Source organism: Chiloscyllium plagiosum, unplaced genomic scaffold (assembly GCF_037043375.1).
Source record: "Chiloscyllium plagiosum isolate Xiang-an unplaced genomic scaffold, Cpla_swu_hap1 HiC_scaffold_1, whole genome shotgun sequence".
Taxonomy (NCBI): Eukaryota; Metazoa; Chordata; class Chondrichthyes; order Orectolobiformes; family Hemiscylliidae; genus Chiloscyllium; species Chiloscyllium plagiosum.
The window spans coordinates 169,950,558-169,976,082 of NW_028270139.1; the positions used below are offsets into that span (position 1 = coordinate 169,950,558).

General features: G+C 53.1%; 1 protein-coding gene across 1 annotated transcript in view; it reads right to left on the bottom strand.

Moving 5' to 3' along the window:
• Positions 1 to 25,525, bottom strand: part of LOC122555142 (inactive carboxypeptidase-like protein X2) — a 238,991-nt gene that overhangs the window by 207,142 nt on the left and 6,324 nt on the right. Inside the window, exons 2-4 of the mRNA XM_087992293.1 lie at positions 9,420 to 9,542; positions 7,614 to 7,723; positions 1,703 to 1,842 (exon numbers count right to left, since the gene is read on the bottom strand). Coding sequence (XP_087848419.1) covers positions 1,703 to 1,842; positions 7,614 to 7,723; positions 9,420 to 9,542 — 373 coding nt within the window. The remainder of the gene's footprint in view (positions 1 to 1,702; positions 1,843 to 7,613; positions 7,724 to 9,419; positions 9,543 to 25,525) is intronic.

The window sequence follows — 25,525 nt, forward strand, 5'->3', positions numbered from 1 at the left end:
CCGGGATAGGCAGGTCCAACCCTTTCAGGGATAGGCAGGTCCAACCGTTCCCGGGATAGTCAGGTCCAACCCTTTCCGGAATAGGCAGGTCCAACCCTTTCCGGGATCGGCAGGTCCAACCCTTCCCGGGATAGGCAGGTCCAACCCTTTCCGGGATAGGCAGGTCCAACCCTTTCCGGGATAGTCAGGTCCAACCCTTTCCGGAATAGGCAGGTTCAACCCTTTCCAGGATAGGCAGGTCCAACCCTTTCCGGTATAGGCAGGTCCAACCCTTCCCGGGATAGGCAGGTCCAACCCTTTTCGGGATAGGCAGGTCCAACCCTTTCAGGGATAGTCAGGTCCAACCCTTTCCGGAATAGGCAGGTTCAACCCTTTCCTGGATAGGCAGGTCCAACCCTTTCAGGGATAGGCAGGTCCAACCCTTTCCGGGATAGGCAGGTTCAACCCTTTCCGGAATAGGCAGGTCCAACCCTTCCTGGAATAGGCAGGTCCAACCCTTTCCGGAATAGGCAGGTCCAACCCTTCCTGGAATAGGCAGGTCCAACCCTTTCCGGGATAGGCAGGTCCAACCCTTCCCGGGATAGGCAGGTCCAACCCTTCCTGGAATAGGCAGGTCCAACCCTTTCCGGGATAGGCAGGTCCAACCCTTCCCGGGATAGGCAGGTCCAACCCTTTCCAGGATAGGCAGGTCCAACCCTTCCCGGGATAGGCAGGTCCAACCCTTCCCGGGATAGGCAGGTCCAACCCTTTCCGGGATAGGCAGGTCCAACCCTTCCCGGGATAGGCAGGTCCAACCCTTCCCGGGATAGGCAGGTCCAACCCTTTCCGGGATAGGCAGGTCCAACCCTTCCCGGGATAGGCAGGTCCAACCCTTTCCGGGATAGGCAGGTCCAACCCTTCCCGGGATAGGCAGGTTCCAGACTGGAGAGTCTCAAATTGGTGCACAACGTTAAAAGCAAGAGAGTGCCACTGAAGTCAGAGATGAGGCGACTTTGTTTTTGCTCGGAGACTTGTGAACCTTTCACCATCTCAAGTCAGAGGGCTGCGGAGGTGCAGCCTTTGAGTATGTTGTAGGTAGAGACTGAGAGATTTCGGGTTCCTCGGGTATACAGGGGAGCAGCTCCAAGAAATACAGTGAAGACTTTCACCAGCCGTGATTGGATTGACTGGCAGGGCAGGTTCAATGGGCTGAATGGTCTGCTCCTGTTCCTGTGTTCCTAAACTGATGCTGTCTAATCTAGCCTGCGGAAAGTAGGTGGTTCAGATCCAGCCATGGGGAACTGCTGGGTGGAAGGACAAGGGCAGCAGATACATGGGAACACCACCCCCTGCAAGTCCCCTCTGAGACGCTCACCACCCTGACTTGGAAATATATCGCCGTTCTTTCACTGTTGCTGGGTCAGAATCCTGGAATTCCCTCCCAAAGGGCATTGGGGGTCAACCCTCAGCACATGGACTGCAGCGGTTCAAGGAGGCAGCTCACCCCCACCTTCTCAAGGGGCAATAAATGCTGGGCCCAGCCGGTGACACCCACATTCCATGAGAAAATAAAACGTCTTGAATTCTCTGGAAGCCTTTTTCGCTCTGTATCTCCCTCAGTCTGGCCACTCACTGCTGCTGAGTGTAATCACAGCTCACACTGATTAGACAAAGTTAACATTACAAATAGAGAGAGAGAGGACAATCATTTCCCACTGCTTACCTCCAAAGGGAATTCCTGCCCTGTGTAACAATCCCAGTAAACCTGGTCAAGCGATGGGAATCAATCTGCAGCCATTGTTCAGAGTCCTCTCTGCTAGCACACCAGGCCCCATCATACCAGTCACCCTCATTGAGACCAGCCTAAACAAACATGAGAGAGAGAGAGTGAGAGAGAGAGAGGGAAAGAGATCAGGGAGGGAAAGGGAAGACAGCCTGGAACTGCTGGCCCCACTGGAACAGATCTCTGATTCTCAGGAAGATTCTCTCGAGGACAGTTCTGAGTCCAATTGAAGAGCCAGTGGGAGCTACTTAAACTGCTGCAGGAGCTCAGCAATAAGCTGGTTTTGGACTTGACTCATCAGAACAATATACAGCAATGGGAGAGTAACACTGATACTTTAGGAGAGCAACAGGCTGGTTGGTTAGTAAGAGGTCTCTGATTGGCAGAGATACAGGGAGTATGGAACAGTGAATGATGACTGACAATTGACCACCAATCTTCCTTTGCTAAATAATCCTGAGTGTGCGCAGAATTATGCCGACAACCAGTTTAGGATCATCATGCAGGCTCAGTGTGTGTGACTGTAAACATACATCAAAGAAGTTTCAGAAATGACAGCCACACTACTAAGACCCCTCGGAATCCTAGTAGCACACAAACCCACCAACACTCTCAAACAAAAACTAACAAACTTAAAAGACCCAGTACAACCCATGGACAAAACCAACTTCACCTACAAAGTTCCATGCAAGGACTGCCACAAACACTCCGTAGGACAAACAGGAAGAAAGTTAGCCACCAGGATACACGAACACCAGCTAACCACAAAAAGACACGACCCTCTCTCCCTCGTAGCCCTACACATGGATGACAAAAACCACCAAGTCGACTGGGACAACACATCTATCCTGGGACAGGCTAAGCAAAGACATGCCAGAGAATTCCTAGAGACCTGGCACTCTAACCACAACGCCATAAACAACCACACAGATCTAGATACCATCTATCAACCCCTCAGAAAACGAACAGGAAATGACATCACCACAAACCCCAGGAACCCCATCCAGGAGAAAGATATAAATAGAAAGCAGGAGACAACAGCTTCGCTTCACTTGGAGGTCGCCACTGATGATGTTACCTAGCCAGGTAATGAAACGTCTGGATATCAAACCTACAGCTCAGCGAGCAAACCTACACCCTGTACATTTAGTAATTGAGAACACACAGCAGAATTTTACCCCGAGGAAGAAGTGGAGGATGAGGCAACCGTGGCTGATAAGGGAAGTCAGGGACAGCATAACAGCAAAAGGAAAAGCATTAACACTGTAGTAAAGATTAGTGGGAAGCCTTTAAAAACCAGCAGAGGTAACTAAAGAAGAAATAATGCGGGGAGAAGATGAAATACAAGGGTAAGCTAACTAGTAATATAAAGGAAGATTGGAAAATTCTTTTAGACATCTAAAAGGTAAGAGAGAGAGAGAGAGAGAGACAGACAGACAGACAGACAGACAGACTGACAGACTGACAGACAGACAGACTGACTGACTGACTGACTGACTGACTGACTGACTGACTGACAGACAGACAGACAGACAGACTGACAGACTGACAGACAGACAGACAAGAGTGGATATTGGACCAGTGGAAACTGAAATTGGAGATATAGTAATGGGGAACAAAGAAATAGCAGAGGAACTGAATACTTTACATTAGTTTTCACAATGAAAGATAACAGCAGCACACCAGAATTTCAGGAGAGTCAGGGGACAGAGGTAAGTGTAGTGGCCATCACTAAGGAGAAGGTGCTGGGGATGTTGAAAGGTCTGAATAAATCGCCCAGACCAGGCGACCGCACCCCAGAGTTCTGAAGGAGACAGCTGAGGAGACTGTAGAGACATGGGTGGTGATCTTTCAGGAATTACTGGAGTCAAGGAGGGTCCCAGAGGACTGGGAAATGGTAATGTGACACCCCTGTTTAAGAGGGAGGGCGGCAGAAGATAGGAAACTATAGGCTGGTTAGCCTGACCTCAGTCATTGGTAAGATTTTGGCATCCATCATTAAGGATGAGATTGCATGAAACTTGGAAGTGCATGGTAAAATAGGGTGGAGCCAGCATCGTTTTGTCAAGAGAAGGTTATGCCTGACAAATCTGTGAGAATTCCTATAGAAAGTAACAAGCAAGTTAGATAAAGGAGAGCCAGTGGAAATGATAAATTTGGATTTCCAGAAGGCCTTTGATAAGGTGCCGCACAGAAGGCTGCTAAATAAGATAAGAGTCCATGGTGTTAGGGACAAGCTCCCAGCATGGATTGAAGATTGGCAGAAAGCAGAGAGTAGGGATAAAGGAGTCTTTTCAAGATGGCAGCTCTTGACTAGTCGAGTTCCACAAGGGTTATACATTACTGAACTGGACAAAGTAGGTGAGGGCATTTTTGTTAAGTTTGTAGGTGAGACAAAGGTAGGTGGAGGGAGAGGTAGTGTGGAGGAAGTGCTGGTGCTGCAGAAAGACGTGGACACAAGAGGAGAGTGTGCAAAGACGTGAGACATGGAATACAAAATGGTGGAGTGTGAAGGAGGAAGAATCGAGGTGTAGACTGTTTTCCAAACAGGGAAAAGCTTCAGAAATCTGAAGCACAAGGGGACTTGGGAGTCCCATTTCAGGATTCTCTTAAGGTTAACATGCAGGTTCAGTTGGCAGTTAGGAAGGGAAATGCAATGTTAGTATTCATTTCAGTACGGCAAAGTTAAAAATCACACAACACCAGGTTACAGAACAACAGCTTTGTTTGGGAGTAATAGCTTTCACAGAGCTGCTCCTTCATCAGGTAACAGCGCTCCGAAAGTTAGTGCTACCAAATAAACCTGTTGGACTATAACCTGGTGTTGTGTGAGTTTTAACTTTGTACACCCCAGGCCAACACCAGCACCTCCACATCTTCAGTAGGGCTAGAATACAAGAACAGCGATGCACTGCTGAGGGATAGGGATGAGGTAGATGGCAGAAAGTTCAAAATTCATGGTTATGGATACGTGGCAGAAGAATGAGAGGGAACGGGAGGACAAATCTTTTTCTGCAAGGGTTGGTGGGTGCCTTGAATTTGTTGCCTGAGTTGGTGTTGGAGACTGAGACCCTAAACTCCTTTAAAAAGTCCTTGGATCTACACGTTAAGTGCTGTAAGTGGCAGGGCTATGGCCCATGTGCAGGAAGGTAAGGTTAGAAAAGGAACTAGGGCTCTTTGGGTCAGCATGGACAAGATGAGCTGAATGGCCCCTTTCTGTGCTGTAGCATTTCGATGGTTCTACTCTGCAGCGATGTTGTCACTGTGCCACAACAGTGTCTCTTGGATGTGACAGTGTTCCTGCAATATTAATATAAAATTCATAGTTTTTATTAAAATATATGGATTAATATCATTTTTGGAATGGGACTCATTTTCATTGAGGTTGTCTTTAAAATTCAATCAAGAAACACAGGAACAGAAGTAGGCCATTCTGCCCTTTGAGCCTGTCCCACCATTTAATGAAATCGGGGCTGATTTGTAGCCTAACTCCATTTACCTGCATTTGGTCCATATCACTAATACCCTTGATAAACCAAACAATTATCTATCTCAGAGTTAACCTTAAACAAGGTCAGCAATCCCAGACCCACTGCTGTTTGTGGAAGAGCACCCCTTGTGTCGAAGTGCTTCCAAACATCTCTCCTGAATTAGATCTGGCCCTAATTTTTAGAGGGAGGGACAGGACTGGCAGCTAAACATTCTGGGGTCCAGAGGCTATAGGAAGGATAGAGGGGGAGGCATGACAGGAGGGGGGACTGGTCTTTCTCATTAAGGAAAACAACATGGCAGTACTGAGAGAGGATATTCCTGGGGGAATCATCCAGTGAAGCTGTCTGGGTGGAACTGAGAAAGAAAGGGGTGATCACTTTGATGGGATTGTACCATAGGCCCCTGAATAGTCAGTGGGAAGTTGAGGAGCAAATAGGTCAGGGAATTACAGGTGGCTGGAAGAATAATAGGTTTCTAATAGTAGGGGATTCCACCTTTCCAAACATAGACTGGAATTGTCATAGGATAAGGGGCTTGGATAGGGAGGAATTTATTAAGTGTGTTCTTAAATCGCCTTAGGGAAGGGATAAACCTGACCTCCTCGTGGGAAATAAGGCAGGGCAAGTGACTGAGGTGGCAGTGGGGAAGCACTTTGGAACCAGTGACCATAATTGTTTTAGTTTTAAAATAGATATGGAAAAGGATTGAGCTGGTGTATAAGTTAAAGTTCTAAACTGGGGCAAAGCTAATCTTAATGGTGTTAGATGGAACTTGCAAACGTTGACTGGGGAAGGCTGTGCACAGGTAAAGGGAACATGTGGCAAGTGGAAGGCTATCAATAACAAGATGACGAGAGTTCAGGGCCAGCATGTCCCTGTTAGTGTGAAGGGTAAGGCCGGCAGGAATAGGGAACACTGAGTGACGAGGGATATTGAGGCTCTGGTCAAGAAAAAGGAGGCAGTGTCAGGTATAGACAGCTGGGATCAAGCAAATCCCTTGAGGAGTATAGACATGCAGGAGTAAGGAGGAAATCAGGAAGGCACAAAGGGGACATGAGATAGCTTTGGCAGATAAGATTAAGGAGAATCCAAAGAGATTCTACAGGCATATTAAGGGTAAAAGAGTAACTAGAGAGAGAATAGGGCCCGTGAATGATGCTATCCACGCTGGAGCGACAGGACATGGGTAAGGTACTAAATTAATGTTTTGAGTCAGTTTCACTGTGGAGAAAGACAAGGAAGTGAGGGAACTCCAGGAATAAATAGTGATGCGTTGGAAAGGTCCACATTAAAGAAGAGGAGGTGCTGGAGCTCTTAAAACATGTAAAGATCTAACATCCCCAGGACCTGATCATGTGTATCCAGGAGATTGTGGGAAGCTAGGGAAGAAATTGTGGGACCCCCAGCAGAGCTATTTGGATCATCGATGGTCATAGGGGAGGTCCAGAGGATAGGAGGGTGGACAATGTGCCATTACATGGGAAAGGCTGCAAGGAAAAGCCAGGGAACTACACAGCAGTGATATCAGTGCTGGGTAAGTTGTTTGATGTGATTCTGAGAATTAGGATCTACATGTAAGGACTGATTAGGGATAGTCAGCATGGGTTCTTGGGTAAAAATACATGTCTTGGTTTGAGTTTTCTGAAGAAGTGACCAAGAAGATAAATGAAGGCAGAGCATCGGATTTTGTCGACATGGACCTCAGTCAGACCTCTGACAAGGTACCACATGGGAGACTGGTTAGTGATGCTTGATCATATGAGATGGATGAGTGCAGTTTCATGGCTTCACCACCTTCAGGTCTGCGTGGTGCTGCTCCTGGCATGGTCTCCTGTACTCTCCACTGAACCCAGGTTGATCCCCGTGCTTGGTGGTAATGGTTGAGTGGGGGATATGTCAGACCACGAGGTTACAGATTGTGTTGGAGTATAATCCTGCTGCTGTTGATGGCCCACAGCACCTCATGGATGCCCAGTCTTGAGCTGCTGGATCTGTTTGAATCTCGAGGGACAACACCTGTCTCTCAGGAACTCTGAAAAATTCAAGTCTCTACGTGTTCCCATTTCCTTGAACATCCTTGGATGGAAACTGTCATTTATTACTATTTAGTTCCATTAATTTCCTCATCAGCACCCTCTCATAGAGACATAGACATAGAAGAATACAGCGCAGTACAGGCCCTTCGGCCCTCGATGTTGCGCCGATCCAAGCCCACCTAACCTACACTAGCCCACTCTCCAGGGTAATTAGGGGTGAGCGACAGATGGTGCTCAGCCAGTGACAGCGGTTTCCTATATTGAATAACAAACCAGTGCACTGATTGTCAGAAGGAGTACGTGTGGATCTTCGACAAAACTGACCTGTATATTGAGACGCCCTCGATGAGCTCCCAGTCCAATTCTCAGACTGCTCGATGCTGTCATCTGACTGTCCTCAACTCTCAGGGATTCCAGGCCCAGAGGTGGGCATTCTGAAACACAATTTGGATCAGGAAAGGGTAATGAATCTCAGATGAAGCAGAAAGTATAGAGATGGTCTTTGCATTGATAAAAGCAACGTATCTGTCTAGTGAAGTGTAATCAGCAGGTAATCCTGGGTAATTAATCTATCAGTTAAATCAAATACAATACTGATGGCAGGCTGGGTGATGTGCTGCTGCTGCTGCATGTGGGAGCTGCTGGAGCCCAATGTGATCCCGAGTGAACACATCTGTGGTAAGAATTTGTAACTTCAGGAATTTCGGATCTGATGTGAGGAGCTGGTGTCTGAGCTGCAGATATGGCACTCTGTCCGGGAAGGGGAAAGTTACTCCAGGGTGGGCTGGGGGTCACAATCTTCAGGCCAGGTCATTCAATGTTAATGTGTGATCAGGGATATCGCAGTGTTACTGCCAGTGAGGCAGGTGTGGGCACCCAGATGGCTCACATTGAGGAGCCTTATCCTCTGTAACTGTCCAACATTCCCAGGTTCCTGCAAGCTGTGCGGATCAGAATGGGGACTACAGAAAGGATGATCAAACTGATCATGGCCTTCGGGACAGGGAGACAGTCAGGCGGGAGGAGGAGAGAGTAGTGAGGCTATGGTCGGGGACAGTATCATTCGCGAATGGATATACTGTTCTTTACAGCCAGGAGCAGGAGGCCTGACAGCTGTTTGAAGCTCTGTTGAAGGGCACTAACTGCCCAGTGGATAACTCAGCGAGTGAGTCGGCAAAGGTCTGGCAGATGTTAATAAGTGTGAAGTCATCCATTTTGATAAGAATACCAGTAAAAGGACAATTATTTGAATGGTAAAAAATTGCAGCACGCTGCTGAGCAGAGGAAGCTGGGTGTCCTTGGACATGAATCACAGAAGGTTGGTCTGCAGGTACAGGAGGTCATTAAGAAGGCAAAACGGAATTCTGTCCTTGATTATAACAGGGATTTAGTATAAAAGCAGGAAGGTTATGTTGCAGCTGTATAGGGTGCTGGTGAGGCCACACCTGGAGTACTGTGTGCACATTTGCACTCCTTACTTGAGAAAGGATGTACTGGCACTGGAGGGGGTGCAGAGGAGGGTCACTCGGTTGGTTCCAGAGTTGAGAGGGTTGGCTTATGCGGAGAGGCTGAGTAGACTGGGATTATATTCACTGGAATTTTGAAGAATGAGGGGGAATCTTATGGAAACATATAAAATTATGACAAGGATAGAAGCAGGGAGGTTGTTTTCACTGGGGTGGGGGTGAAACTAGAACTAGGGGGTATCGCCTCAAAATCAGGGGGAGCAGATTTTGGACTGAATTGAGAAGGAACTTATTTCTTCACCCAAAGGGTTGTGAATCTGTGGAATTCCCTGCCCAGGGAAGTGTTTAAAGCTTCCTCATTGAATGTTTTTAATGCTAAGATAATTTTTTTGAACAGTAAATGAGTTAAGAGTTCTGGTGAGAGGGTGGGTGAGTGGAGCTGAGGCCATGAAAAGATCAGCCCTGATCTTATTGAGCGGGCTCGAGGGGCCAGACGGCCTGCTCCTGCCCCTGGTTCTCACATTCAGATGTTTTTTATTCATGTTGCCCTGTGGATTATCAACAAGGGACTGTTCTTGACTGATTGCTGGGAATGTGGGAAAATCAGACAACAGCCTCCATCCTGTCATTTTGCTCGGGTTCAGATGTAACAGGATTAACACACCTTGCTGAGCTTTCTCTCCCTCTTTATCACCATTTAGTGGCTTCTTCACCTTGTTCTTCTTCTTCACTACTCTCACTGTCTCCTTCACCTTCTCCTTCCTTTGTTTTCTGTTCCTTACAGCATCTGAAAAACATTAGAAACAATATTACAATCGCGAGAGAACCTGGCCTCAGGGAGGAGAAGCAGATACTGCACTGCCATAAGCTGTCAGAGATAGAGACAGAATACCCAACAGGCACACTGCCCCCATTGACACAGACTGCGTATTAGCAGAGATCACCACCCCTTACACAGGACCCTCCGCTCAGCCAGCCAGATAGCACAGACTCTTCCATTGGTACCTCCCTGCACATCAGGTTCCAGTCACACACTTCTACCACCACTCTCTGTTTCCTGTCACTGAGCCAATTTTGAGTCCATCTTGCCAACCAACTCTGGGTCCCACGTGCTTTTACCCTCTTTATCAGTTTCCCATGTGGGACTTGTCAAAGGCCTTGCTGACATCCAAAATATAATTCTTTGGGGCCTGGGGATTTATCCACTTTTAAACTCACTGAAACCTCCAATACCTCCTCACCCCTGAGACCAACCTATACCCAGTGACACAGATAGCCCACTACCAATTATCATGACTCCTACCAATTATTCCTTAACAAATTACAACATGCTGATGACTTCACCTGAACATCCACCCGGCGTCCATTGGCAGAGACTCTGCCCTGGCCAATGGCAGATGTTTACAAAGGTATATCAGTCTGATTTCTGCCCCAGCTTATACAGAAATCATGAACTAGGACTTTGTATTTAGCCGGAAACATTACACATGACAAAGAAAGAGCACAGCTTTGGGAAACAACCAGGAACTCATACAGTCATCGAGTCATCGAGTCATAGAGATGTACAGCATGGAAACAGACCCTTCGGTCCAACCCGTCCATGCCAACCAGATATCCCAACCCAATCTAGTCCCACCTGCCAGCACCCGGCCCATATCCCTCCAAACCCTTCCTATTCATATACCCATCCAAATGCCTCTTAAATGTTGTAATTGTACCAGCCTCCACCACTGCTGACTTAGAATTTGACCTGTCCAACTCTCACTCCATTCAAAACAGCCCATACTTACACAGAGACAAAAAGAGGCAGAAAAACACGTTGCTGGGATGGGTGAGAGCTAAATCATTGGGCGCTCTCCACAGGGTCCACACACAGGATCAGTTCACTCAGTGAGTTCCTGTGCTTCAATCTCTCAACTCTACACTTTTCTGCATTTGTTTATAGCAGCACAGGCAATTGAAGCAAAGTTGTGAAATTACTGGGGAAATGCCAGAACTTGGAGTAACTAGTGAGTGAAAATAAACTGCCTTTTATCAGGTATTATGGCACATTTTAATCTCAAACAGAGAGAAGCCATCACCTCTTGCAGTGGTCCATGAGTCAAGATTATCATCAATATCAAGTCAGCACTGCACAGACCGATCAGCTACTTGTTGCCAGCTGAATCTCCAGCACTCACACTGAGGGCCAGCACCTCACCTTGAAAACATAGAAAAACCTGTTCCACCAACGTTGGTTTTTAAAACAGTTCTTTTTCCCATTTCACTATACAAACATCAAGAAAACAGTCAAGGCCTACAGAGGGAGAGAGACTCAGAACGTAAATAGACAACATGTCTGTGTCTGAGCATGTGTCTGTGTGTATGCCTGTCAGTCAGCATTTGGGTCTGTGTGTGTGTGTGTCTGTGTGTGTGTCTGTGTGTATGCCTGTTGGTCAGCATTTGGGTCTGTCTGTGTGTCTGCGTGTATGTGTGTCTGTGTGTATGCCTGTCAGTCAGCATTTGGGTCTGTGTGGGTGTATGTGTGTGTATGTGTGTCTGTGTGTATGCCTGTCGGTCAGCATTTGAGTCTGTCTGTATGTGTATGTGTCTGTGTGTATGTGTGTCTGTGTGTGTGTCTGCGTGTATGTGTGTCTGCGTGTATGCCTGTCAGTCAGCATTTGGGTCTGTCTGTGTGTGTATGTGTCTGTGTGTACGTGTGTCTGTGTGTGTGTGTGTATGCCTGTCAGTCAGCATGTGGGTCTGCCTGTGTGTGTGTGTGTGCCTGTGTGTGTCTGGTTGTATATCTCTATGTGTGTGTGTGTGTGTCTGGGTGTGTATCTCCGTGTGTGTGTGTGTGTGTCTGTGTGAGTGTGTGTGTGTGTGTGTATCTCCATGTGTGTGTGTGTGTCTGTGTGTCTGTGTGTGCGTGTGTGTGTGTGTCTGGGTGTGTGTGTGTCTGGGTGTATATTTCCGTGTGTGTGTGTGCGTTTGTGTGTGTGTGTGTTTGTGTGTGTCTGGGCATATATCTCTGTGTGTGTGTTTGTGTGTGTGTGGGTGTGTGTCAGGGTGTGTGTCTCCATGTCTGTGTGTGTGTGTGTGTGTATGTCTGTGTGTGTGTGTGTCTGTGTGTGTGTGTGTGTCTCCATGTGTGAGTCTGCGTGTGTGTGTCTGGGTGTGTGTGTCCATGTGTGTGTGTCTGGGTGTAGGGGTGGGGGCGTGTGTATGTGTGTGTGTGTGTCTCCATGTGTCTGTGTGTGTGTATCTGGGTGAGTATCTCCGAGTGTGTGTGTGACTGTGTATGTGTATGTGTCTGGGTGTGTGTCTTCATATGTGTGTGTGTTTCCATGTGTGTGTCTGAGTGTGTGTGTGTGTCTCCATGTGTGTGTGTCAGGCTGTGTGTCTCCGTGTGTGTGTCTGTGTGTCTGTGTGTGTGTGTGTGTGTGTCTGTGTGTGTGTCTGGGTGTGTGTGCGTGTGTGTGTCTCCATGTGTGTGTGTGTGTCTGGGTGTTTACCTCCGTGTGTGTGTGTGACTGTGTGTGTGTCTCCATATGTGTGTGTGTTTGTGTGTGTGTGTGTGTGTGTGTATGTGTGTGTCTGGGTGTGTGTCTCCATGTGTGTGTGTGCGTGTGTGTGCGTGTCTGTGTGTGTGTGTCAGGGTGTGTGTCTCCGTGTGTGTGTGTGTGTGTGTGTTTCCATGTGGGTGTGACAGTGTGAATGTCTGCATATGCGTCTGTGTGCACGCGTGTGTGTGTGAGGGTGGGGGAGTTGGATGGGGTACAGTGTGTGTGTGAGGGTGGGGGAGTTGGATGGGGTACAGTGTGTGTGAGGGTGGGGGAGTTGGATGGGGTACAGTGTGTGTGTGAGGGTGGGGGAGTTGGATGGGGTACAGTGTGTGTGTGAGGGTGGGGGAGTTGGATGGGGTACAGTGTGTGTGTGAGGGTGGGGGAGTTGGATGGGGTACAGTGTGTGTGTGAGGGTGGGGGAGTTGGATGGGGTACAGTGTGTGTGTGAGGGCGGGGGAGTTGGATGGGGTACAGTGTGTGTGTGAGGGTGGGGGAGTTGGATGGGGTACAGTGTGTGTGTGAGGGCGGGGCAGTGGATGGGGTAAAGTGTGTGTGAGGGTGGGGTGTTTGATGGGGTTAAGTGTGTGTGAGAGGGTGGGGAGTTGGATGGGGTACAGTGTGTGTGTGAGGGTGGGGAGTTGGATGGAGTACAGTGCAGGTGTGAGGGTGGGGGTGATGGGAGGTGATGGGAGGTGTACAGTGTGTGTGTGTGAGGGTGGGGGATTTGGATGGTGTACAGTTTGTGCATGAGGATGGGGTAGTTGGATGGGCTAGAGAGTGTGTGTGAGGGTGGGGAGTTGGATGAGGTACGGAGTGTGTGTGAGGGTGAGGTGTTGGATGGGGTACAGTGTGTGTGTGAGGGTGGGGAGTTGGATGAGGTACAGAGTGTGTGTGAGGGTGGGGAGTTTGATGGGCTACAGAGTGTGTGTGAGGGTGTGTGTGAGGGTGGGGAGATGGATGAGATACAGAGTGTGTTTGAGGGTGGGGAGCTTGATGGGATACAGAGTGTGTGTGATGGTGTGGAATTGGATGGAGTACAGTGCAGGTGTGAGGGTGGGGGAGTTGGATGGGATACAGTGTGTGTGTGTGAGGGTGGGGAGTTGGATTGGGTACAGAGTGTGTGTGAGGGTGGGGAGATGGATGGGGTACAGTGTGTGTGTGAGGGTGGGGAGATGGATGGGGTACAGAGAGTGTGTGAGGGTGGGGAGTTGGATGGGGTACAATGTGTGTGAGGGTGGGGGTGATGGGAGGTGTGCAGTTTGTGTGTGAGGGTGGGGAGTTGGATGGGCTAGAGAGTGTGTGTGTGGGTGGGGAGTTGGATGAGGTACAGTGTGTGTGTGAGGGTGGGGAGTTGGATGGGGTACAGTGTGTGTGTGAGGGTGGGGAGATGGGTGGGCTACACAGTGTGTGAGGGTGGGGATGTTGGAGGGGGTACAGTATGTGTGAGGGTGGGAGTGATGGGAGGGGTACGGTGTGTGTGTGAGGGTGGGGGAGTTGGATGGGGTACAGTTTGAGTGTGAGGGTGGGGTAGTTGGATGGGCTATAGTGTGTGTATGAGGGTGGGGAGTTGGAGGGGTACAGTGTGTTTGTCTGGGTGGGGGAGTTGGATGGGATACAGTGCGTATGAGGGTGGGGGTGTTGGATGAGGTACAGAGTGAGTGTGAGGGTGGGGTATTAGAGGGAGCACAGTGTGTGTGTGTGAGGGTGGGGGGTTGGATGGGATACAGAGTGTATGTGAGGGTGGGGTATTGGAGGGGGCACACTGTGTGTGTGGGTGGGGAGTTGGATGGGCACAGTGTGTGTGAGGGTGGGGAGATGGATGGGGTACAGTGTGTGTGTGTGTGAGGGTGGGGGAGTTGGATGGGGTACAGTGTGTGTGTGAGGGTGGGGAGATGGATGGGGTACAGTGTGTGTGAGGGTGGGGGAGTTGGATGGGGTACAGTGTGTGTGTGTGTGAGGGTGGGGGAGTTGGATGGGGTACAGTGTGTGTGTGAGGGTGGGGAGATGGATGGGGTACAGTGTGTGTGAGGGTGGGGGAGTTGGATGGGGTACAGTGTGTGTGTGTGTGTGGGTGGGGAGTTGGACATACTAAATTGCTGAGTACATGGTCTTTCTTTGTGCCAGTGGTCGGTTGAGTATTCTGACTGGATGTGTGTTCTCCAGTGGGCGCTGTGTCAGCACAGACCCCCACGTGCGATTGAAAGCTCTCCAACTGTTGGCATGCAGCTTGGCTGAGTGTGTGTCATTGCTGAGCTGAGTCTGATCTTGCAGCAACAGTGGAAGCGTTCCAAGCACTTATCACATCTGCAGTGAGGCAGCAGCTGTAAGCCTCCAGCCACACTGGGACACACAGACCCTGACAGGATATTGCATTGCATTCCAGCTCCCAAATGCTAATCTTCAATACATCAAAGACACTGCTTTGGAAATCAGTTCGGAAAACAAAAAAAACGTTTCAGAAACTTCAGCTGAAGAGCTCAGAGTCATTGTCCTGAAGAATCTCAACAAATCAAGTTCACTGACTACAACAGTGATCAAAGTGGTCAGGACTCATACCTCACTCCTGCAATAAATATCCCAATATCTGGATTAATATCCAATCCCAAAATGAATTCCAGTCCCCACTTGGCTGAATGATTATGAGTCATTAACAAAAGAATTTAAACCTCACTGAAGACAGACATCAAACCTCAGGAAATAGTATGACTGTATGCATATCAAAATTGTTTTTCAAACTTGGGGAATTCAAAGGACAAATCTTCAACTTCATGTCTCTCTCACAATACTTCAATTCAGAATAAATTCCCTAATTCCCAGGATTCTATCACCAAACATAAGTTTGATACTCTAAACCCACTGACATGTCCATTTCCACACCTTTAGTAAGATAGAGTCATAGAGGCGAAGAGATGTACAGCACAGAAACAGACCCTTCGGTCCAACCCATCCATGCCGACCAGATATCCCAACCCAATCTAGTCCCATTTTCCAGCACCTGGCCCATACCCCTCTAAACCCTTCCTATTCATATACCCATCCAAATGCCTTTTAAATGTTGCAATTGAACCAGCCTCTGGCAGCTCATTCCATACACGTACCACCCTCTGTGTGAAAACGTTGCCCCTTATGTCTCTTTTATATCTTTCCCCTCTCACCCTAAACCTATGCCCTCTAGTTCTGGACTCCCCGACTCCAAGGAAAAGACTTTGCCAATTTACCCTATCGGTGCCCCTCATAATTTTGTAAACCTCTATAAGGTCACCCCTCAGCCTCCAACACTCCAGGGAAAACAGCCCCAGCCTGTTCAGCTTCTCCCTGTAGCTCAAATCCTCCAACCCTGGCAACATCCTTGTAAATCTTTTCTGAACCCTTTCAGGTTTCACAGCATCTTTCCAATAGGAAGGAGACTAGAATTGCACGCTAGTTGGGTCAGACATTGAACAGATCCAGCAGCTCAAGACTGGGCATCCATGAGGCGCTGTGGGCCATCAACAGCAGCAGGATTATACTCCAGCACAATCTGTAACCTCATGGCATGGCATATCCCCCACTCAACCATTAGCATCAAGCCAGGGGATCAACCCTGGTTCACTGGAGAATGCAGGAGGGCAATACCAGGAGCAGCACCAGGCATACCTGAAGGTGAGGTGTCAACCAAACAGGACAACTTGCATGGCAAACTGCATAAGCAGCAAGTGATCGACAGAACTAAGTGATCCCACAACCAACAGATCAGATCTCAGCTCTGCAGTCCTGCCACATCCAGTCGTGAATGGTGGTGGGCAATTAAACAACTCCCTGGAGGAGGAGGGTCCACCAATATGCTCATGTTTAATGATGGAACAGCCCAGCACAACAGTGCAAAAGGATAATGCTGAAGCTTTCACAGTAATCTTTAGCCAAAAGTACAGAGTGGGTGATCCATCTCAGCCTTCTCCAGTGGGCCGCAGCATCATGGATACCAGTTTCCAGCCAATTCGATTCACTCAACATGATGTCAAGAAATGGCTGGAGGCACTGGATACTGCAAGGCTTCGGGCCCTGACAACATTCTGGTAACAGTACCGAAGACCTGTGCTCCAGAACCTGCTGTTCTCCTAGTCAAGTTATTCCAGTAGTGTAGCATCATGGGTATCTACGCAATAATGTGTAAAATTGCCCAAGGATGTCCTACACCCAAAATACAAGACCAATCCAACCCGGCCAATTACTGCCCCATCAGTCTGCTCTCCACCATCAGTAAAGTGATAGAAGGGGTCATCAACAGTGCTATCAAGCAGCACCTGCTCAGCAATAACCTGCTCAGTGACGCCCAGTTTAGGTTCCACCAGGGTCACTCAGCTCCTCGGGCTGGATTCCAGAGGGGAGGGGAGAGGGACAGCCCTTGACATCAGGCTGCATTTGAGCATGTGTGGCATTAAGGAACCCTAGGAAAACTGAAATCAACAAGTATCCAGGGGCGAATTCTCTGCTGGTTGGAATGATATCTGGCACATCGGAAGATGGCGATGGTTGTTGGAGGTCAGTCATTTCTGCTCCAGGACATCTCTGCAGGAGTTCCTCAGGGTAGTGTCTGAGGCCCAACCATCTTCAGCTGCTTCATCAATGACCTTCCCTCCATTATAAGGTCAGAAGTGGGGTTGTTCCCCAATGATTGCACAATGTTCAGCACTATTCACAACTCCTCCTGCAGGTCCCCCTCTGAGCCACTCACCATCCTGACTTGGGAATATATCTCCGTTCCTTCACTGTCACTGGGTGACAATCCTGGAATTCCCTCCCTCAGGGTATTGGGGGTCAACCCACAGCACATGGACTGCAGCAGTTCAAGAAGGCAGCTCACCCCCACCTTCTTAAGGGGCAACTAGGGATGGGCAATAAATACTGGGCCCAGCCGGTGACAGACATTTCTCACGACAGAATAAAATATGGCGCCATGTAAGCAGCATCACCGGCCATTCCCACATAAATACCCACGTTCACAATAATTCTCCAACCAATCAGTACCCCATCCATGGGATCAATCCCTCTGTCCCGGGATCCCTGTCAGTCCTGGGATCAGACCCTCAGTCCCGGGATCCCTGTCAGTCCTGGGATCAGACCCTCTGTCCCGGGATCCCTGTCAGTCCTGGGATCAGAACCTCTGTCCCGGGATCCCTGCTCAGTCCATGGGATCAATCCCTCTGTCCCTCGATCCCTGTCAGTCCTGGGATCAGACCCTCAGTCCCGGGATCCCTGTCAGTCCTGGGATCAGACCCTCTGTCCCGGGATCCCTGTCAGTCCTGGGATCAGAACCTCTGTCCCGGGATCCCTGCTCAGTCCTGGGATCAGTCTCTCTGCCCCGGAAGCCCTGCTCAGTCCTGGGATCAGTCCCTCTATCCCGGGATCCCTGCTCAGTCCTGGGATCAGTCCCTCTGTCCCGGGATCCCTGCTCAGTCCTGGGATCAGTCCCTCTGCCCCGGGAGCCCTGCTCAGTCCTGGGATCAGTCCCTCTGCCCCGGGATCCCTGCTCAGTCCTGGGATCGGTCCCTCTATCCCGGGATCCCTGTCAGTCCTGGGATTAGACCCTCTATCCCAGGATCCCTGTCAGTCCTGGGATCAGTCCCTCTGTCCCGGGATCGCTGCTCAGTCCTGGGATCAGTCCCTCTGTCCCGGGATCCCTGTCAGTCCTGGGATCAGTCCCTTTGTCCCGGGATCCCTGCTCAGTCCTGGGATAAGTTCCTCTGTCCCGGGATCCCTGCTCAGTCCTGGGATCAGTCCCTCTGTCTGGGATCCCTGCTCAGCCCTGGGATCAGACCCTCTGTCCCCGGATCGCTGCTCAGTCCTGGGATCAGTCCCTCTGTCCCTCGATCCGTGTCAGTCCTGGGATCAGTCCCTCTGTCCCGGGATCCCTGTCAGTCCTGGGATCAGTCCCTCTAACCCGGGATCCCTGCTCAGTCCTGGGATCAGTCCCTCTGCCCCGGGATCCCTGCTCAGTCCTGGGATCAGTCTCTCTGTCCCGGGATCCCTGCTCAGTCCTGGGATCAGTCCCGTGCCCCGGGATTCCTGCTCAGTCATGAGAACAGTCCCTCTGTCCCGGGATCCCTGCTCAGTCCTGGGATCAGTCCCTTTGTCCCGGGATCCCTGCTCAGTCCTGGGATCAGTTCCTCTGTCCCGGGATCCCTGCTCAGTCCTGGGATCAGTCCCTCTGTCCCGGGATCCCTGCTCAGTCCTGGGATCAGTCCCTCTGTCCCCGGATCGCTGCTCAGTCCTGGGATCAGTCCCTCTGTCCCTCGATCCCTGTCAGTCCTGGGATCAGTCCCTCTGTCCCGGGATCCCTGCTCAGTCCTGGGATCAGTCCCTCTATCCCGGGATCCCTGCTCAGTCCTGGGATCAGTCCCTCTGTCCCGGGATCCCTGCTCAGTCCTGGGATCATCCCTCTGTCCCGGGAACCCTGCTCAGTCCTGGGATCAGTCCCTCTGCCCCGGGATCCCTGCTCAGTCCTGGGATCAGTCCCTCTATCCCGGGATCCCTGTCAGTCCTGGGATCAGTCCCTCTGTCCCGGGATCCCTGCTCAGTCCTGGGATCAGTCCCCCTGTCCCGGGAACCCTGTCAGTCCTGGGATCAGTCCCTCTGTCCCGGGATCGCTGCTCAGTCCTGGGATCAGTCCCTCTGTCCCGGGAAACCTGTCAGTCCTGGGATCAGTCCCTCTATCCCGGGATCCCTGCTCAGTCCTGGGATCAGACCCTCTGTCCCGGGAAACCTGTCAGTCCTGGGATCAGACCCTCTATCCCGGGATCCCTGCTCAGTCCTGGGATCAGTCCCTCTATCCCGGGATCCCTGTCAGTCCTGGGATCACTCCCTCTGCCCCGGGAGCCCTGCTCAGTCCTGGGATCAGTCCCTCTATCCCGGGATCCCTGCTCAGTCCTGGGATCAGTCCCTCTGTCCCGGGAACCCTGCTCAGTCCTGGGATCAGTCCCTCTGCCCCGGGATCCCTGCTCAGTCCTGGGATCAGTCCCTTTATCCCGGGATCCCTGTCAGTCCTGGGATCAGTCCCTCTGTCCCGGGATCCCTGCTCAGTCCTGGGATCAGTCCCTCTATCCCGGGATCCCTGCTCAGTCCTGGGATCAGTCCCTCTGTCCCGGGATCCCTGCTCAGTCCTGGGATCAGTCCCTCTATCCCGGGATTCCTGTCAGTCCTGGGATCAGTCCCGTGCCCCGGGATCCCTGCTCAGTCCTGGGATCAGTCCCTCTGTCCCCGGATCGCTGCTCAGTCCTGGGATCAGTCCCTCTGTCCCTCGATCCCTGTCAGTCCTGGGATCAGTCCCTCTGTCCCGGGATCCCTGTCAGTCCTGGGATGAGTCCCTCTATCCATGGATCCCTGCTCAGTCCTGGGATCAGTTCCTCTGTCCCGGGATCCCTGCTCAGTCCAGACATCAGTCCCTCTATCCCGGGATCCCTGCTCAGTCCTGGGATCAGTCCCTCTGTCCCGGGATCCCTGCTCAGTCCTGGGATCAGTCCCTCGGCCCCGGGATCCCTGCTCAGTCCTGGGATCAGTCCCTCTATCCCAGGATCCCTGTCAGTGCTGGGATCAGTCCCTCTCTCCCGGGATCCCTGCTCAGTCCTGAGATCAGTCCCTTTGTCCCGGGATCCCTGCTCAGTCCTGGGATCAGTCCCTCTGTCCCGGGATCCCTGCTCAGTCCTGAGATCAGTCCCTCTATCCCGGAATTCCTGCTCAGTCCTGGGATCAGTCCCTCTGTCCCGGGATCCCTGCTCAGTCCTGGGATCAGTCCCTCTGTCCCGGGATCCCTGTCAGTCCTGGGATCAGTCCCTCTATCCCGGGATCCCTGCTCAGTCCTGGGATCAGTCCCACTATCCCGGGATCCCTGCTCAGTCCTGGGATCAGTCCCTCTGTCCCGGGATCCCTGCTCAGTCCTGGGATCAGTCCCTCTATCCCGGGATCCCTGCTCAGTCCTGGGATCAGTCCCTCTGTCCCGGGATCCCTGCTCAGTCCTGGGATCAGTCCCTCTATCCCGGGATCCCTGCTCAGTCCTGGGATCAGTCCCTCTATCCCGGGATCCCTGCTCAGTCCTGGGATCAGTCCCTCTGTCCCGGGATCCCTGCTCAGTCCTGGGATCAGTCCCTCTATCCCGGGATCCCTGCTCAGTCCTGGGATCAGTCCCTCTATCCCGGGATCCCTGCTCAGTCCTGGGATCAGTCCCGTGCCCCGGGATCCCTGCTCAGTCCTGGGATCAGTCCCTCTGTCCCCGGATCGCTGCTCAGTCCTGGGATCAGTCCCTCTGTCCCTCGATCCCTGTCAGTCCTGGGATCAGTCCCTCTGTCCCGGGATCCCTGTCAGTCCTGGGATCAGTCCCTCTATCCCGGGATCCCTGCTCAGTCCTGGGATCAGTCCCTCTGTCCCGGGATCCCTGTCAGTCCTGGGATCAGTCCCTCTGTCCCGGGATCCCTGCTCAGTCCTGAGATCAGTCCCTTTGTCCCGGGATCCCTGCTCAGTCCTGGGATCAGTCCCTCTGTCCCGGGATCCCTACTCAGTCCTGAGATCAGTCCCTCTATCCCAGGATCCCTGCTCAGTCCTGGGATCAGTCCCTCTGTCCCGGGAACCCTGTCAGTCCTGGGATCAGTCCCTCTGTCCTGGGATCGCTGCTCAGTCCTGGGATCAGTCCCTCTGTCCCGGGAAACCTGTCAGTCCTGGGATCAGTCCCTCTGTCCCGGGATCCCTGCTCAGTCCTGGGATCAGTCCCTCTATCCCGGGATCCCTGTCAGTCCTGGGATCAGACCCTCTGTCCCGGGATCCCTGCTCAGTCCTGGGATCAGTCCCTCTGTCCCGGGAACCCTGCTCAGTCCTGGGATCAGTCCCTCTGTCCCGGGATCCCTGCTCAGTCCTGGGATCAGTCCCTCTATCCCGGGATCCCTGCTCAGTCCTGGGATCAGTCCCTCTGCCCCAGGATCCCTGCTCAGTCCTGGGATCAGTCCCTCTGTCCCGGGAACCCTGCTCAGTCCTCGGATCAGTCCCTCTATCCCGGGATCCCTGCTCAGTCCTGGGATCAGTCCCTCTGCCCCGGGATCCCTGCTCAGTCCTGGGATCAGTCCCTCTATCCCGGGATCCCTGCTCAGTCCTGGGATCAGTCCCTCTATCCCGGGATCCCTGTCAGTCCTGGGATCAGTCCCTCTGTCCCGGGATCCCTGCTCAGTCCTGGGATCAGTCCCTCTATCCCGGGATCCCTGCTCAGTCCTGGGATCAGTCCCTCTGTCCCGGGATCCCTGCTCAGTCCTGGGATCAGTCCCTCTATCCCGGGATTCCTGTCAGTCCTGGGATCAGTCCCGTGCCCCGGGATCCCTGCTCAGTCCTGGGATCAGTCCCTCTGTCCCCGGATCGCTGCTCAGTCCTGGGATCAGTCCCTCTGTCCCTCGATCCCTGTCAGTCCTGGGATCAGTCCCTCTATCCCTGGATCCCTGCTCAGTCCTGGGATCAGTTCCTCTGTCCCGGGATCCCTGCTCAGTCCTGGGATCAGTCCCTCTGTCCCGGGATCCCTGCGCAGTCCTGAGATCAGTCCCTTTGTCCCGGGATCCCTGCTCAGTCCTGGGATCAGTCCCTCTGTCCCGGGATCGCTGCTCAGTCTTGGGATCAGTCCCTCTGTCCCTCGATCCCTGTCAGTCCTGGGATCAGTCCCTCTGTCCCGGGATCCCTGTCAGTCCTGGGATCAGTCCCTCTATCCCGGGATCCCTGTCAGTCCTGGGATCAGTCCCTCTGTCCCGGGATCCCTGCTCAGTCCTGGGATCAGTCCCCCTGTCCCGGGAACCCTGTCAGTCCTGGGATCAGTCCCTCTGTCCCGGGATCGCTGCTCAGTCCTGGGATCAGTCCCTCTGTCCCGGGAAACCTGTCAGTCCTGGGATCAGTCCCTCTATCCCGGGATCCCTGCTCAGTCCTGGGATCAGTCCCCCTGTCCCGGGATCCCTGCTCAGTCCTGGGATCAGTCCCCCTGTCCCGGGAACCCTGTCAGTCCTGGGATCAGTCCCTCTATCCCGGGATCGCTGCTCAGTCCTGGGATCAGTCCCCCTGTCCCGGGAACCCTGTCAGTCCTGGGATCAGTCCCTCTATCCCGGGATCGCTGCTCAGTCCTGGGATCAGTCCCTGTATCCCGGGATCGCTGCTCAGTCCTGGGATCAGTCCCCCTGTCCCGGGAACCCTGTCAGTCCTGGGATCAGTCCCTCTATCCCGGGATCGCTGCTCAGTCCTGGGATCAGTCCCTCTGTCCCGGGAACCCTGCTCAGTCCTGGGATCAGTCCCTCTATCCCGGGATCCCTGCTCAGTCCTGGGATCAGTCCCTCTGCCCCGGGAGCCCTGCTCAGTCCTGGGATCAGTCCCTCTGTCCCGGGAACCCTGCTCAGTCCTGGGATCAGTCCCTCTATCCCGGGATCCCTGCTCAGTCCTGGGATCAGTCCCTCTGCCCCGGGATCCCTGCTCAGTCCTGGGATCAGTCCCTCTATCCCGGGATCCCTGTCAGTCCTGGGATCAGTCCCTCTGTCCCGGGATCCCTGCTCAGTCCTGGGATCAGTCCCTCTATCCCGGGATCCCTGCTCAGTCCTGGGATCAGTCCCTCTGTCCCGGGATCCCTGCTCAGTCCTGGGATCAGTCCCTCTGTCCCTCGATCCCTGTCAGTCCTGGGATCAGTCCCTCTATCCCGGGATCCCTGTCAGTCCTGGGATCAGTCCCTCTGTCCCGGGATCCCTGCTCAGTCCTGGGATCAGTCCCTCTATCCCGGGATCCCTGCTCAGTCCTGGGATCAGTCCCTCTGTCCCGGGATCCCTGCTCAGTCCTGGGATCAGTCCCTCTATCCCGGGATTCCTGTCAGTCCTGGGATCAGTCCCGTGCCCCGGGATCCCTGCTCAGTCCTGGGATCAGTCCCTCTGTCCCCGGATCGCTGCTCAGTCCTGGGATCAGTCCCTCTGTCCCTCGATCCCTGTCAGTCCTGGGATCAGTCCCTCTGTCCCGGGATCCCTGTCAGTCCTGGGATCAGTCCCTCTATCCCTGGATCCCTGCTCAGTCCTGGGATCAGTTCCTCTGTCCCGGGATCCCTGCTCAGTCCAGACATCAGTCCCTCTATCCCGGGATCCCTGCTCAGTCCTGGGATCAGTCCCTCTGTCCCGGGATCCCTGCTCAGTCCTGGGATCAGTCCCTCGGCCCCGGGATCCCTGCTCAGTCCTGGGATCAGTCCCTCTATCCCAGGATCCCTGTCAGTGCTGGGATCAGTCCCTCTCTCCCGGGATCCCTGCTCAGTCCTGAGATCAGTCCCTTTGTCCCGGGATCCCTGCTCAGTCCTGGGATCAGTCCCTCTGTCCCGGGATCCCTGCTCAGTCCTGAGATCAGTCCCTCTATCCCGGAATTCCTGCTCAGTCCTGGGATCAGTCCCTCTGTCCCGGGATCCCTGCTCAGTCCTGGGATCAGTCCCTCTGTCCCGGGATCCCTGTCAGTCCTGGGATCAGTCCCTCTATCCCGGGATCCCTGCTCAGTCCTGGGATCAGTCCCACTATCCCGGGATCCCTGCTCAGTCCTGGGATCAGTCCCTCTGTCCCGGGATCCCTGCTCAGTCCTGGGATCAGTCCCTCTATCCCGGGATCCCTGCTCAGTCCTGGGATCAGTCCCTCTGTCCCGGGATCCCTGCTCAGTCCTGGGATCAGTCCCTCTATCCCGGGATCCCTGCTCAGTCCTGGGATCAGTCCCTCTATCCCGGGATCCCTGCTCAGTCCTGGGATCAGTCCCTCTGTCCCGGGATCCCTGCTCAGTCCTGGGATCAGTCCCTCTATCCCGGGATCCCTGCTCAGTCCTGGGATCAGTCCCTCTATCCCGGGATCCCTGCTCAGTCCTGGGATCAGTCCCGTGCCCCGGGATCCCTGCTCAGTCCTGGGATCAGTCCCTCTGTCCCCGGATCGCTGCTCAGTCCTGGGATCAGTCCCTCTGTCCCTCGATCCCTGTCAGTCCTGGGATCAGTCCCTCTGTCCCGGGATCCCTGTCAGTCCTGGGATCAGTCCCTCTATCCCGGGATCCCTGCTCAGTCCTGGGATCAGTCCCTCTGTCCCGGGATCCCTGTCAGTCCTGGGATCAGTCCCTCTGTCCCGGGATCCCTGCTCAGTCCTGAGATCAGTCCCTTTGTCCCGGGATCCCTGCTCAGTCCTGGGATCAGTCCCTCTGTCCCGGGATCCCTACTCAGTCCTGAGATCAGTCCCTCTATCCCGGGATCCCTGCTCAGTCCTGGGATCAGTCCCTCTGTCCCGGGAACCCTGTCAGTCCTGGGATCAGTCCCTCTGTCCTGGGATCGCTGCTCAGTCCTGGGATCAGTCCCTCTGTCCCGGGAAACCTGTCAGTCCTGGGATCAGTCCCTCTGTCCCGGGATCCCTGCTCAGTCCTGGGATCAGTCCCTCTATCCCGGGATCCCTGTCAGTCCTGGGATCAGACCCTCTGTCCCGGGATCCCTGCTCAGTCCTGGGATCAGTCCCTCTGTCCCGGGAACCCTGCTCAGTCCTGGGATCAGTCCCTCTGTCCCGGGATCCCTGCTCAGTCCTGGGATCAGTCCCTCTATCCCGGGATCCCTGCTCAGTCCTGGGATCAGTCCCTCTGCCCCAGGATCCCTGCTCAGTCCTGGGATCAGTCCCTCTGTCCCGGGAACCCTGCTCAGTCCTGGGAACAGTCCCTCTATCCCGGGATCCCTGCTCAGTCCTGGGATCAGTCCCTCTGCCCCGGGATCCCTGCTCAGTCCTGGGATCAGTCCCTCTATCCCGGGATCCCTGTCAGTCCTGGGATCAGTCCCTCTGTCCCGGGATCCCTGCTCAGTCCTGGGATCAGTCCCTCTATCCCGGGATCCCTGCTCAGTCCTGGGATCAGTCCCTCTGTCCCGGGATCCCTGCTCAGTCCTGGGATCAGTCCCTCTATCCCGGGATTCCTGTCAGTCCTGGGATCAGTCCCGTGCCCCGGGATCCCTGCTCAGTCCTGGGATCAGTCCCTCTGTCCCCGGATCGCTGCTCAGTCCTGGGATCAGTCCCTCTGTCCCTCGATCCCTGTCAGTCCTGGGATCAGTCCCTCTGTCCCGGGATCCCTGTCAGTCCTGGGATCAGTCCCTCTATCCCTGGATCCCTGCTCAGTCCTGGGATCAGTTCCTCTGTCCCGGGATCCCTGCTCAGTCCTGGGATCAGTCCCTCTGTCCCGGGATCCCTGCTCAGTCCTGAGATCA